The sequence below is a fragment of the Budorcas taxicolor genome, chromosome 2, assembly GCF_023091745.1.
Source record: "Budorcas taxicolor isolate Tak-1 chromosome 2, Takin1.1, whole genome shotgun sequence".
Lineage (NCBI taxonomy): Eukaryota > Metazoa > Chordata > Mammalia > Artiodactyla > Bovidae > Budorcas > Budorcas taxicolor.
In genome coordinates, this window is record NC_068911.1 from 174,709,281 (window position 1) to 174,724,960 (window position 15,680).

The 15,680-nt window shown below is 42.2% G+C and overlaps 1 protein-coding gene across 1 annotated transcript in view; it reads right to left on the reverse strand.

The window, feature by feature from the left end:
• Positions 1-15,680, reverse strand: part of ZBTB40 (zinc finger and BTB domain containing 40) — a 77,024-nt gene that overhangs the window by 36,678 nt on the left and 24,666 nt on the right. Inside the window, exons 2-4 of the mRNA XM_052635728.1 lie at positions 14,175-14,266; positions 11,345-11,395; positions 123-877 (exon numbers count right to left, since the gene is read on the reverse strand). Coding sequence (XP_052491688.1) covers positions 123-804 — 682 coding nt within the window. The 5' untranslated portion in view covers positions 805-877; positions 11,345-11,395; positions 14,175-14,266. The remainder of the gene's footprint in view (positions 1-122; positions 878-11,344; positions 11,396-14,174; positions 14,267-15,680) is intronic.

The following is a 15,680-nucleotide window of genomic DNA, read 5'->3' on the forward strand; positions in this document are numbered from 1 at the left end:
CTTGGTTTCCAATCTAACAGTGGTCTTTGACAAGTTTATCAATGAAACAAAAAAAACTCATAAAGGTCACTGAGTCCATAATAGAAGGACAGGTTACAAAATAACGATTAAGTGAATATTACCTTGTTCTGCTTCCTTTGCCTCCCTAAAGGTTTGTACAACAGGGGAGGAGGGACAAACTTCAGCTGAAGGAGACACTGGGGTGTCTGTGTGCCCCTGAAGCTCCTGGGCAGCGGAAGGATCCGCTCTCATCTCTTGCACCGCCGCATGGACCCCGTGTTTCACCTCCGCTCTCACGGGGCCCCCTGGAGGAGCGGAGACCTCCGGGCAAGCGCGATGCTCTCCAGTACCCTCGGAGGAAAGGATTTCCGTTTCAGGCTTCTCCGACTCCTTCCTGGACGGCTCTGGTGGTGTGGAGACGTCCCTCACTACCTGACCCTGGACAGAGCAGTTTACGAGGCTGGCCAGAAGGTTTTTACAACTAACGGCCACGTCGAACATCTGGAGGCTGTCGGCTAAGGAGATGATTTTGGAGAAGTTGTGCTTGCCCACAGGCAGTTTGCCGGTGTACATCATTTCCAACAAGAGGGCAAACTCCTCGGGGCTCACGACGGATGCATCAATGGAGATGGTGTCTGTGTTGTCCAGCAGGGTTTTGAACAGGAGGCTGGCAGCAGCCAGGACCAGCTTGTGGGCCCGGAAGTAAATGGTCCCGATGGAGATGGTGCAGTCACAGAGCTGCTGCTCCTTGCACAGCGTGTAGAGCCTCTGTAGCAGCTGCCGGCTGTAGTTGGGGAGCTCCATCGTGTCAGCTCTGTCCGAGGAACCCCCTTCCTCTCTTCTTCCAGAAACGCTTGGTGAGGGTCAGCAGGCGATCCTGGAGGAACCCCCAGAAATGCCACGTTAACGCTTCACAAGCACACAGGGAAATGCCCTGAATGAAATATTAAGATGAACATCCCGTTCACTGGTTCATTCAGCAGATGCTGCTGAATAGGAAGGGCTGGGTGCACTGAATTAATAATTATGATAACTGGTATGGGTTTGACTGCATGAGAGGGACTCTGCTTGGTGTGCCATCTGGATGATCTCATTTGATCCTTACAAGATACTCTAACCTTCCCATTTCACAGATGAGACTGAAGCTCAAAGAGACCGAGAGAACCAGCCTAAGGGAAAATAGCCACTAAACGGCATGCCCATGTCTCACTGATTTCAAAACTGTCAGTCACAACACTGCCAAAGGTGTCTGCTCTCGAGCTCTCAGCCAACCGAGGAGACAAACACCCATGAACAGGTCTGCCTGCAGCACTGGACACGGGCCGTCACCCCCCGCCCTCTAAGGTGCACCTCTCGCTTGCGCCTGCACTGCGCAGAGGCCTCTGCACCACTCTGGCCTCTGAAGTCTTCTCTGCTCCAGGACTGTCATCTCACATCGTATCTTCTCTCCCAGCTCATTCCACGCCTCTGAAACATGCAGATGCTCAGAGCTTTCAGATTTCTCTCTTTCGCTCAGACCCCCCCCCGCCCCGAACCCCAGATGCACACTTGCAGCTACCTACTGAGCATCTCCAACTGGAGGCCCGATCAGCTTCTCAAACTTAAATCCGAGCTCCCCTGCCATCTTCCCCCTACTTCACGGCAACTCTGTCCCTTCTTGTTGTTCAGATACAAAACCTGGAAATCATTCTGGACTCCTGCTTTTTCTCATGTCCCTTATCCAAGGCTTTATAAATCCTGTTGGCTCTATCTTCAAAATGCATCCCAACTCCAACCACTAATCACCACCTCCCCTGGCTCTACTTCGGTCAGCCCACGCCATCATCACCTTTTATCTGGGCTACTGCAACAACGTCCTAACTGGTCTCTGTGCCTCTGCCATTCCGAGCCTGACCTCTCTCTACCCAACCCTATCTTCAACCCAGGAATCAAGGTCATCTTTTAGCACAGTCAGGTACCGTCACTTTGTACAGAAGAATCCGCGGTTCCTGGTCTCAGAGTAAAAGCCAAATGCCAGAATTTGACGCCGGCTGTCATTAGCTCTTGAACTCATCTTCCGCCCCATTCCCCCTCACCCATGTGCTACAAGCACCAGGCCTTACTTGCTGCTCATGGAACACACGAAGCACACCTGTGCACAGGTTTCTTCACATGTGTGTGTGGCTCACTCCCGCTCCCATCAGGGCTCTGCTCAAAGGCCACAGATCAACAAGGCCTTCCCTGACCATGTTCTTTAAACAGCAGCCTCTTCTCCAACCTCAGAATGTTCCATCCCTCTTCTTCTATTTTCCATCACAGCTACTGACACATGTTTTTATTACTTACTTATTATGTACCTCCCTTCACCAGGAATATGAACTCCGTTAGGAGAGGAGCTTTTCCCCCTCATTGTCTGCTGTATCCCAGTGCTTAAAATTCTGCCCAACACGAACACTGTTTGTTAGTTGGTGGAATGAATAAATGAATGAGAAGAAATGTAATGATAGAGATTTGTACCTAGAAGCCCAGCTTGGGGAACAGGGATATCCAAAAGTCAGAGTGAGGTTTCTGAGGAGGAGCTAACAGCTAACCTGCCTTAAGAAATGAATAGGCACTGATGAGGTGAAAAGAGAGGGGAAAAAGGCATTCCAAGCAGGGAAGCCTGCGGGAAGCACACAGATAAGAACACATCACACAGTGGCAGGACGGAGGTTCAGGAGGCGGGAGCATAAGGACATCAGTGATAGTGGGACATAAAAAAGGGGACAGGGAGTGCCAGGACACGAATCTGGAGAGGCAGGCCAAGGTTCCGCCCGCAGAGAGGCACACAGACCACGCTCAGGGGCTTGGATTCAGCCTAACGGCAGTGAGGAGTCAATGACGGCTTTGAGGGACTTTAACTAGGACAGTCACATGGCCAGATACGCATTTGGGAATATCTCATCCAAGCGACACTTGTGTAGAATATGAAGGGGATAATGCTAGAGTCAGGCTCTATTATTGCAGAAGTTCACAGAAAAATTATTGAGGGCTTTGACCAGCAGAAGCGGTAATAGAGGGGCGAGAGAGGTAGACAAAAATAGTTAGAAGTGTAACTGTCATGACTTAGGATCTGAAGAGATGTGAGGGAAGTCAGAGACAATCCCCAGGTTCCTGGTTTGGTGAGTGAGTTATCCAAAAGGATCCAGATAACACGAAAGAGATAGTTTAGGGAAGGAGACATCTAGTTCTGTTTTGGGTTTGAGGATATTATGATGATAGCAAAACTATATAATCTCACTTGTATAAATTTTTTAAAAACTACAGAAAGGATGGAAAGGCGTTTATCAAAATAACAACGGTTGCCTTTGTTAGAAGGAGAACGACTACTTTATCACTCTACCACTATTTCCTTATTTTCCCACATTTAAAACTGACAAATAGAAACGAAAATATCTCCAACTTCTGGCTTCCAGGTTTCTCGTCTGGCATGTAAGGAGATTCAAAGTCCCCATTCTACCCTGACAACAGGTGAAAAGGTAAGTGGAAAAATCAACAACGCTTCTCAGCTCTGTCAGAGAAGCGAAGTCAGTGCCCCCAAACTGGAGAGACAGGCAGAGAACCACAGCTCCTCAGAGAGAAAGCCACCAGCAGAAGCTCATGGGAAACAGCACCAGGATAGGAAAACTAAGCTTAAGTTGACAAACTGATAGAGGCTCAGGGTGGACAAGTCTGAGAGTTAAAAACCCCAGAGGGATGGAGGCATAATTTTGTGAGTTTTAACTCCAAGAGTTCTACTGAGTTCTAACAGCATATCCTGGAGAAGAATTCCCTTCTGTTCTGGCAGGAGGAAGGAGAAAGTAATCATTTTAAAATATGACAAAGCATTCTGTTCTTCTCAACAAGGTGTAGAATCAGAAGAAAATATTTTACCAGAGTCTAACCTAACTGGAGGAGGGGGAACACCCAACTTCAGCCCATTCTAGTCATCCGGAGCCACTTAAAGGTGTGGCGGGCGGCGGGTAAAGCACGGCTGAAGTTCGTAGTCCGGGACGCAGGCTTGCCAAAATACTGAGACCGACTGCCTGTAAAACACACTTCCTCCTCCTCACACCTCACCACCTCAGTGTTCTAAATATGCCAGTTAAAGCAAACTGTCAGAGTGGACCAAAAGACAAGACCCATCTCATGTTGTCTATAAGAAACCCACTGAAAGACGCGTGTCGATTATAGTCAAAGCTTTCTACCTAGGAACGGTCACGAGGCAGGGATGTCTCATTTTACCATTGCTTTTCAATATCATTCTGGAGAAAGTAAAGGTTCACATATGGGAAGGAAGGCACAAAACAGCCTGTTCACAGATGACATGGCGTCTGATCAGAGGATATATAGAAAAGCTGAAGGAACTGATAAACAAAAGTTAATACTAATAATAGCAAGACTTGAGGATACAAGGTAAATATAAAAGTTAATTGCTTTCCTCATCAGCAATAAATAAGTGGAATTGGAAGCTAAAACATTCCCATTTCAGCTGCACCCCAAAAAGTAAAATTTAAAAAGTGAAATACTTAAGAATTAGTCTAACAAAATATATATAACTTGTATATGAGAAAAACTACTAAACTCTGAGGAAAGATATCAAAGAAAAACTGAGTAAATGGAGAAATATTCCATGTTCATGGACAGGAAAATTCAGTGTCAAGATTTCAGTTCTTCCTAACTTGATCTATAAATTCAAAACAATCCTAATCAAAATCTCAGCAAGTTATTTTGCGGATACTGACAAACAGATTCTAAAGTTTATATGGAGAGGCAAAAGAGCCAGAACAGCCAACTCAGAATCAGTGTAGAAGGGCAAAGCAGGAGGACTCACACTGCTCAGCGCTCAGCTTCGATCCTCAGCGGCAGAGCCACAGCAAGCTAAACAGTGTGCGACCGGCGGAAGGGCAGGCAGACCCACAAAAATACAGCCAGGTGACCTGTGACAATGGAGCAAAGACAGTGCGACACAAAGACAGTATTTTCAACAAACGGGGCTGGAACAACTGGACGTCCGTATGTGAAAAAAAAAAAGAAGAATCTATTAAATAGACACAGACCTCATAGCCTTCACAAATTTAACTCAAAACGAATCACAGACTTAAAAGCAAAACACAATACTATAAAACCCCTAGAAAATAGCACAGCAGAAAACCTAGATGAACTCAAGTATGCCAATGACTTTTCAGATATACCGCCTAAGCCATGATCCCTGAAAGAAATCACAGATAGGATGGATTTCATTAAACTTAAAGAACTTCTGCTCTGTGAATGATTATGTTAAGAGAATGAGAAGACAAGCCACAGAGCAACAGTCTAGGAGAAAATATCTGCAAAAGACACATCTGCTAAAAGGCTATTATCCAAAACATACAAAGAATTCTTAAAACTCAAAAATAAAAAAAAAAAACCAACCTGATTAAAAAATAGATCGAAGACCTTAACAGACATCCCACCAAAAAGGGCTACAGACAGCAAGTAAGACTATAAAAAGATGTCTAACTTCATATGTTATAAGGGAATTGCAAAGAAAATCTATTAGAAACACCAAAACCCAAATCACTGACAACACCAAATGCAGGTGAGGATGGATGGCAACAGGAACCGCTATTCATTGCTGGCAAGAATACAAACTGGTACAGCACTTTGTAAACGGTTTAGGAGTTTCTTATAAAATTAAGCATACTCTTATCATACGATCCTACAGTTGTGCTCCTTGGTATTTACCCAAACAAACTGAAAACTTACGGCCACACAAAAGCCTGCGAGCAGATGTTTACGGCAGCTTTATTCATAATTGCCAAAACTTGGAACCAATCAAAACATCGTTTATCAGGTAAATGGATAAACTGTGGAACATCTCAACAGTGAAATATGATTCTGTGCAAAAAGAAATGAGGTATCAAGCAATGGAAAGACGTGGAGGAAACTTAAAATGCATATGAGTAAGTGAAAGAATCCAACACAAAAAGGCTACTGTATGTATACAACCATACGATATTCTGGAAAACGTAAAATGATGGAGATAGCAGATCAGCAGTTGCCAGTGGTTAGGAGTAGGGAGGGATAAACAGGTGAAGCATGGAGGGTCTTTAGGGCAGAGAAACTATCCTCTATGAAACTATGGTGAATTCATGTATCAGACACATGCCAAAATCCATAGAATGCATGAAACCAAAACTGTACCCTAATGTAGAGGAGACAGGGATCAAGACTATCCTCATGGAAAAGAAATGCAAAAAAGCAAAATGGCTGTCTGGGGAGGCCTTACAAATACCTGTGAAAAGAAGAAAAGTGAAAAGCAAAGGAGAAAAGGAAAGGTATAAGCATCTGAATGCAGAGTTCCAAAGAATAGCAAGAAGAGATAAGAAAGCCTTCCTCAGTGATCAATGCAAAGAAATAGAGGAAAACAACAGAATGGGAAAGACTAGAGATCTCTTCAAGAAAATTAGAGATACCAAGGGAACATTTCATGCAAAGATGGTCTCGATAAAGGACAGAAATGGTATGGACTTAACAGAAGCAGAAGATATTAAGAAGAGGTGGCAAGAATACACAGAAGAACAGTACAAAAAAGAGCTTCATGACCAAGATAATCACGATGGTGTGATCACTCACCTACAGCCAGACATCCTGGAATGTGAAGTGGGCCTTAGAAAGCATCACTAGGAACAAAGCTAGTGGAGGTGATGGAATTCCAGTGGAGCTATTTCAAATCCTGGAAGATGATGCTGTCAAAGTGCTGCACTCGATATGCCAGCAAATTTGGAAAACTCAGCAGTGGCCACAGGACTGGAAAAGGTCAGTTTTCATTCCAATCCCAAAGAAAGGCAATGCCAAAGAACGCTCAAACTACCACACAATTGCACTCATCTCACACACTAGTAAAGTAATGCTCAAAATTCTCCAAGCCAGGCTTCAAGTATATGTGAACTGTGAACTTCCAGATGTTCAAGCTGGATTTAGAAAAGGCAGAGGAACCAGAGATCAAATTGCCCACATCCGCTGGATCATGGAAAAAGCAAGAGAGTTCCAGAAAAACATCTATTTCTGCTTTACTGACTATGCCAAAGCCTTTGACTGTGTGGATCACAATAAACTGTGGAAAATTCTGAAAGAGATGGCAATACCAGACCACCTGACCTGCCTCTTAAGAAACCTATATGCAGGTCAGGAAGCAACAGTTAGAACTGGACATGGAACAACAGACTGATTCCAAATAGGAAAAGGAGTACATCAAGGCTGTATATTGTCACCCTGCTTATTTAACATCTATGCAGAGTACATCATGAGAAATGCTGGACTGGAAGAAGCACAAGCTGGAATCAAGATTGCCGGGAGAAATATCAATAACCTCAGATATGCAGATGACACCACCCTTATGGCAGAAAGTGAACAGGAGCTAAAAAGCCTCTTGATGAAAGTGAAAGAGGAGAGTGAAAAAGTTGGCTTAAAGCTCAACATTCAGAAAACGAAGATCATGGCATCTGGTCCTATCACTTCATGGCAAATAGATGCAGAAACAGTGGAAACAGTGTCAGACTTTATTTTGGGGGGGGCTCCAAAATCACTGGAGATGGTGACTGCAGCCATGAAATTAAAAGACACTTACTCCTTGGAAGAAAAGTTATGACCAACCTAGATAGCATATTCAAAAGCAGAGACATTACTTTGCCAACAAAGGTCCGTCTAGTCAAGGCTATAGTTTTTCCAGTAGTCATGTATGGATGTGAGAGTTGGACTGTGAAGAAAGCTGAGCCCCGAAGAATTGATGCTTTTGAGCTGTGGTGTTGGAGCAGACTCTTGAGAGTCCCTTGGACTGCTAGGAGATCCAACCAGTCCATGCTAATGGAGATCAGTCCTGGGTGCTCCAGTACTTTGGCCACCTCATGTGAAGAGTTGACTCATTGGAAAAGACCCTGATGCTGGGAGGGATTGGGGGCAGGAGGAGAAGGGGACGACAGAGGATGAGATGGCTGGATGGCATCACTGACTCAATGGACGTGAGTTTGAGTGAACTGCGGGAGTTGGTGATGGACAGGGAGGCCTGGCGTGCTGCAGTTCATGGGGTCGTAAAGAGTCGGACACGACTGAGTGACTGATCTGAACTGAATGCAAACTAAGGACTTCTGGTAATAATCATGTATCCATGTAGGTTCAATGATTGTAACAAATGCATGACCCTGTTTCAGGATAGTGGGAGAAGTTGTGTGGGGACAGGGTCATCTGGGAACTCTCTGCACTTGACTCTCAATTTTTCTGTGAACCAAAAACTGCTCTAAAAAATAAAGCTCTTTTATTTAAAAAATAATTTCCAGTTAGGAATGTACATTTTTCAGTTTTAATCACCCCAAACTGTATGTTGTATCTAACACTGTAGAACATTCATGAATTCATATAACTTTTTTTAAAGTTTATTCAAAAGAGCATCTTGAGAACATCTAGCTATACTGCTTGTGTACAGCTTGTCTGAACATCTGCATTATAGGAACACATACTTTGTAAAGACAGATAAGCTGTGGCCTAGGAGCTAACTGACTTGCTGAAATGGCAGTAGCAGCAGGAATAGGACCGGAATATCTCCTGATTCTTGAGGAAAACGGGGAAAAAAAATCTGCAAGACTTGAAACAGGCAAACGTAGGAGCTATCTTCAGGGAAAAAAAAAAAAAGGGAGCTAATTCTGAAAATCTGTACATTATTTTAATATCTGAGAAAAAAAGTCAAAACAGAATTTGATTTGCAAAAAAAACAAAGTAAAAACTACCAAACATGCTGTGGTTTTTCTAAAGAACAAATGATATCAAGAGAATGTGATTTTCTTCCCAAGGCAAGAAATAAGCTCTATGGATTATAATATGTCAAAAGTAATGCAGACATAAATCTTTTTAAACAAACATATTAAGAAGGATTTTATTTTTAGGATAAACTAAAACTTTAAAATGTTGCTTTGGAGGGCATTCTCCTGGTCATTGTTGGTCAGTCTTTCATTAGATTAAAAAATACAGAGAGCCACCAATGATCCAGAGGGAGGCATTTTGAGCATTAACTACAGGGTTTTTGTGGTCAGTTATATCATATTTTTGTAAACAACTAAATTAGATAAGAAAATAATAAAATAACTGTAACAGAAAAAGCAACTGAGCAGGGTTTAAAAAACTGAACCAATTTACGTCTATTTTAGTAGACACTAAAAACATGGTTATAAACTTGAGCAAGAAAAGGAGAATGGGGATAGTTAAGGCAGAATAAATTCAAGGGTGATCAAAGGTTACTTAATGAATATGAGTTGGTAAAGTTGAAAGTTTACTGAGATTAATAGGAATACTAATTAACGAAAGACTTTTGGCAAAATGGGACACTGAGCTGATGTAAATGGACCTTTTCCTCCCACTTCACAAACAGAAATGCTAGATAAAACATAACAAAAATGCTTTTAACATATATAGTCAAACTTAAAAAAAAAAAAAAAAGGAAATCCCCAGGCACCTGAAATGAAAGTAACATCAAAGTCAAAGCTGGAACAGTAAGTGGGATTTGAGACCACGGTGGCCTGTAGGGTTTAAACTCCAAATCAGAACTCAGGCTTGGAGGAGAAAGCACTAACGCTCACGTGGAGACTGGAAATATCGCTTCAGGCAGGTAGAATTTAGGGGAGTTGGAACTGAGACCCTTGCACAAAGCCCAGAGCCTCAAATACCTATTCCTCCTTGATTTGCAGTCTGAAAAATCTCACTGGCTCAGGGAAACGGCAATAAAAGTTGCTAATTATCTGGTTCTTGAATAGTGGAAAAGGCACTTACGAGAAATCTAAAACGTAGGCCTATGACATAAAGGGTGAAGGATCCAAATTTATATTCTGTATCACACAAGAATCTTGAGCTGAAAAATTAACATAAAATCTGGTCTTTGACACGCAGGAGAAAAAAACCAGAATACTTTCATAACCCAAAGCACAGAGACACACAGGGAAAAAGAAAAACATAGATAGAAAAAGAGCTCACAAACCATATGAAGAAAACCTGAATGTGAAAGGGAAATTTATAAAAGCGACAGTAAAAGATATCAAACGGGATCTTTGAAGCAGGAGTAGGGAAACTTCTTAAACATTGCCCCAAAAGCTTTAAAAAAAAAAATGAATTTGACTATACTGATATTAAAAGTTTCTGTCAAAGAACTCTAGCCTATAGATACGATTAACAGACGATGGACAAATCGTAGAACCAGCAGATATTTGCAAAGCTTAAAGACAACAAGGAATTAATTACTAGGATATATAAGAAATTCCTGGAAACCTTCAGTGAAAAAATTCAACAGGGAGAAAAATGGGCAGATGATGTAACTGAGCAATTCAGAAGAGAAGCTTACTTAACTGGCTAACAAGTAATAGTAGTTGGTATAATAGCAGTACAGCAGTAATATTTATTATACATTCAGGGAGTACTTACTATTTTCAGGAATATGCTTTACATATATTAACTCATTTTATCCTCTTAACAACCTAATGATGCAGATGCTATTATTATTCTCTCTTACTAATGAGGACACTAAGGTCCAGAGAGGGCAAGTAATTTCTCTAAGGTCTTACAGTAACAAATAGTAGAACATAAAATTGAACCCAGGGTAAAAATTGGTGGTATATAAATTCATATAGCTATTTGGGAAAAAACGCTATTAATATTTAGTGAAATTTTCTGTGCACATATGCCTTGTGCCCTAAGAATCACATTCCTGGATACATTTCCTTCAAAAGTTCTCACATAGGTTCATAAGAAGACATTGCCAGAAAGACCACTGAGCCATTGTTTTTGGTAGCAGGGAAACAGGAGGTAATTTAGATGTCAATCATTAAAAGAATTTAGTGATATGCAGATAGACGTGTAGAACATTTGGGCGTCACGGGTGGTGCTGGTGGTACAGAACCCGCCTGCCGACGCAGGAGACATGAGAGATGTAGATTTGATCCCTGAATTGGGAAGATCCCCTGGAGGAAGGCACGGCAATCCATTCCATGGACAGAGCAGCCTGGCAGGCTACAGTCCATGGGGTCACAAAGAGTCGGACAGGACTGAAGTGACTCAGCATGCACACACAGGCAGAATATACACTATGCAATGGGCAGCATTAGAAAGACGCGAATAACTAGCTATTAGACGGAATAAATACCCAGTTGAGTGGAAAAAATTACAAACAGAACAAGACCTAGGGCGTTAATACCATGTATGTGAGTCAAAAACACATAATCGAAACAATAAAGAAGATAAAGTTACACTGCAGCCGAGGGAAATGGGAGTAGGGGTTGGAAGGTTAGGGAGGGGAAAAAAAAACATCAAACACAAAAAGCCTTACCAAGACAGACAGATGTAGAGTGTCACAGACGAGGAGGACTTCTGTACACCCCTAAAAGGCAAGCAGTAAAAACAGAACGTCAGATGAGGAGATGAACTGCCACATGGAAAGACATCAGATGCAGGAAAGAGCCCACACAGCACCCCCAAGGACTGAAAACCCTAAAAATTACAGAACACTATGAAACCACGATCAGTTGTTTAGTTTTAATAAACAGGCAAAATGAAGGGAAGTCATAAAGAAAGAAAAAGATAACATGAAAAAAAGAAAAGGCAGATGTGAAAAGAACCAAAAGAACTTCTAGGAACAGAAGTTAAGTCACTGAAATTCATCCATCAGTGAATTAAACAGATTAGATGAAGCTAAAGAGAAAATTGCCAACATCCGCTGGATCACGGAAAAAGCAAGAGAGTTCCAGAAAAACATCTATTTCTGCTTTATTGACTATGCCAAAGCCTTTGACTGGTGGATCACAATAAACTGTGGAAAATTCTGAAAGAGATGGGAATACCAGGCCACCTGACCTGCCTCTTAAGAAACCTATATGCAGGTCAGGAAGCAACAGTTAGAACTGGACATGGAACAACAGACTGGTTCCAAATAGGAAAAGGAGTACGTCAAGGCTGTATACTGTCACCCTGCTTATTGAATTTCTATGCAGAGTACATTGTGAGAAATGCTGGGCTGGAAGAAGCACAAGCCAGAATCAAATATCAATCAATAACCTCAGATATGCAGATGACACCACCCTTACAGCAGAAAGTGAAGAGGAGCTAAAAAGCCTCTTGATGAAAGTGAAAGAGGAGAGTGAAAAAGTTGGCTTAAAGCTCAACATTCAGAAAACGAAGATCATGGCATCTGGTCCCATCACTTCAAGGCAAATAGATGGGGAAACAGTGAAAACAGTCTCAGAATTTATTTTTGGGGGCTCCAAAATCACTGTAGATGGTGACTGCAGCCATGAAATTAAAAGACACTTACTCCTTGGAAGAAAAGTTATGACCAACCTAGATAGCACATTAAAAAGCAGAGACATTACTTTGCCAACAAAAGTCCGTCTAGTCAAGGCTATAGTTTTTCCAGTAGTCATGTATGGATGTGAGAGTTGGACTGTGAAGAAAGCTGAGCACCAAAGAATTGATGCTTTTGAACTGTGGTGTTGGAGAAGACTCTTGAGTCCCTTGGACTGCAAGGAGATCCAACCAGCCCATTCTGGAGATCAGTCCTGGGTGTTCTTTGGAAGGAACGATGCTACAGCTGAAACTCCAGTACTTTGGCCACCTCATGCGAAGAGTTGACTCATTGGAAAAGACCCTGATGCTGGGGGGGATTGGGGGCAGGAGGAGAAGGGGACGACAGAGGTGAGATGGCTGGATGGCATCACGGACTTGATGGACGTGAGTTTGAGTGAACTGCGGGAGTTGGTGATGGACAGGGAGGCCTGGCGGGATGCGATTCATGGGGTCGCAAAGAGTTGGACACGACTGAGCAAGTGAACTGAACTGAAAGAGAAAATTACTGATTAGGAAAAGAAGTGTGAGAAAATGACTCAGAAGGTAGCAGAGTTAAAAAAAAAATCCAACAACCAAAAAACAGAAATATCAAAGAGGCTAAAAGACATGGAAAACAGAATACGAAGGTCTCACATGCATCTAAATAGGTGTTCCTGGTAGAAATACTGAAGAACTCGTGGGAGAAGCAATTTGAATGTAAAATTTCTGAGACTGTTCAAGAATTAAAGTCAGACATGAGTCTTTAGAATAAAAACTTGAAAATATCAACAACACTGAGAAAAAGAAATTGTAAGCAAACCGAAAGAAAAGATTATTAACAAGAGAGCAACCAGTTGACTGATACAGACTTCTCATTAATAACAACAGATATCAGAATAAAACGGAGTTAACAGTTTCAAATACTAAGGAAAATAACAATTAACCATGTATCTATATACAGACTGAACTAAAATCACCTTCAAAGGTAAGAGGCTCAGAGACAGAATTACTGTAAGAAGGATACTGCACCGGAAAGAAGGTACAGAATTTAAGACAAAACACCAAGAAGCAAAGAAACTGCTAAACATATTCTTTAGCCGCTAAAAAAGTTAAGATCAGAAAGACTGATAACACCGAATATGTGAGGATGTGGAATGCCTTAAGTCCTATACATTACAGGTGAGAGTACAAAATGTTACAACTGCCTTGAAGAACTGTGTGGAGGTTTCTTATAATAAAGGATTAACCGCTGATACTAGTAACGACATGGACAAACCCTAAAAATAGTACGTTAAATCAAAGAAGGCAGGCATAAAAGGGTACATACCTAGGACCCAATCTATAGGAAACAGACACAGAGGCAAAGCTGATCGACAGTGGCAGAAAGCAAAGAGCAGCTGCAGAGGCTGGGGGGTCGGTGTGGGGAAGGGAATTAAACAGAGAGACACAAGCCAGCTTTCTCAGGGAATGGAAAGGTTCTGTGTCTTATTTTGGGTGGTGGTTAAGGAGTAGGTATTGGTCAAAAACTCTTCAAGTAGCATTCATGGTACCGTGTGTTAATCCTATCTCAATAAAAAGGAAACTAAGAAATGTGTAGGTATACCTAAAATATACCAGCTATTTACCTGTGGATAGGGAAGGGAGGTTAAAAATGCAGGAGAATAATGACAACCATAGTAGCCGCGGCTTTCTGTGAGCTTCTCATGTGCCAGGTGCTGTTCTGAGTGCTCTGCATCTATTAATTCCTTTAGTCGTTTCAACACCTGTAAAGTAGGTGCTCTTATCATCCTCAGTTTACACAGAAGAAAACTGTAGCACAGGGCGGCCATATAACTCACCTAAGGTCACACAGCTAGCATGCGGCAGATCTGGGCTCCAAACTCAGGCAGTCTGGCTCTGAGGTCTACATTCATAAAAATCCACAGTCTCCCTGAAATGAAAAATCAACAAGAACATGGAAGATGAGAGAAGAATGGGAGTTAGAATGTTCTAAGGGCCAAGGGGATGACAAAAATAATGATCAACTTTAGCCCTAAGCTTAAGTGAAGGATGGATGTTAACAGGTAAGGAAATAAGGGAATAAAACCTGAACAAATATTTGCAAATAAGAGACATTAAAATGAATTAAGAAAATATGATTATTACAATAGTAAGTGGAAGTGGAAACAGTGTCAGACTTTATTTTGGGGGGCTCCAAAATCACTGCAGATGCTGATTGCAGCCATGAAATTAAAAGATGCTTACTCCTTAGAAGAAAAGTTATAACCAACCTAGATAGTATATTCAAAAGCAGAGACATTACTTTGCCAACAAAGGTCCATCTAGTCAAAGCTATGTTTTTTCCAGTGGTCATGTATGGATGTGAGAGTTGGGCTATAAAGAAAGCTGCGCCAATGATGCTTTTGAACTGTAGCGTTGGAAGAAGGCTCTTGAGAGTCCCTTGGACTGCAAGGAGATCCAGTCAGTCCATTCTGAAGGAGATCAGCCCTGGGATTTCTTTGGAAGGAATGATGCTAAAGCTGAAGCTCCAGTACTTTCACCACCTCATGTGAAGAGTTGACTCATTGGAAAAGTCTCTGATGCTGGGAGGGATTGGGGGCAGGAGGAGAAGGGGACAACAGAGGATGAGATGGCTGGATGGCATCAGTGACTCAATGGACATGAGTCTGAGTAAACTCAGGGAGTTGGTGATGGACAGGGAGGCCTGGCGTGCTGCGATTCATGGGGTCGCAAAGAGTCGGACACGACTGAGCAACTGAACTGAACTGAAGTGGGCTTCCTCGGTGGCTCAGTGGTAAAGAATCCGCCTGCAATGCAGGAGACCCAGTTTCAGTCCCTGGGTTGGGAAGATTCCCCTGGAGGAGGGAATGGCATCCCACTCCATTATTCTTGCCTGTAGAATCCCATGGACAGAGGAGCCCAGTGGGCTCCAGTCCATGGGGTCTCTAAGAGTCAGACACGACTGAAACGACTGATTAGACACAACAGCAAGTAGAAAATGGGGGAAAGAATGGCAAAGCAAGTGTGGTAAATGGAAAGCAACTTAAGATGGCAGAAATAAGTCCAAATGTATTAGTAATCACAGTAAAGAAGCAGATTAAACTTTCTTGTTAATGGCAGAGATTCTCTGATTGGATTCTTAAAAAAAAAAAAAAACAGCCATACGTTGTTTATCAGAGAATTAATGTGTAGGTGTGTTTACACTTAAAACAGTGCCTAGCACACAGTAAAGACTACATGTGTTAGCTGTGTTAATATTAGCAAGACAGACTGAATTTTCCTCATTAAATAGTTTTGAAACTACCCATCTGACATGACAGCTAAAGTACATATCTGCACATAAA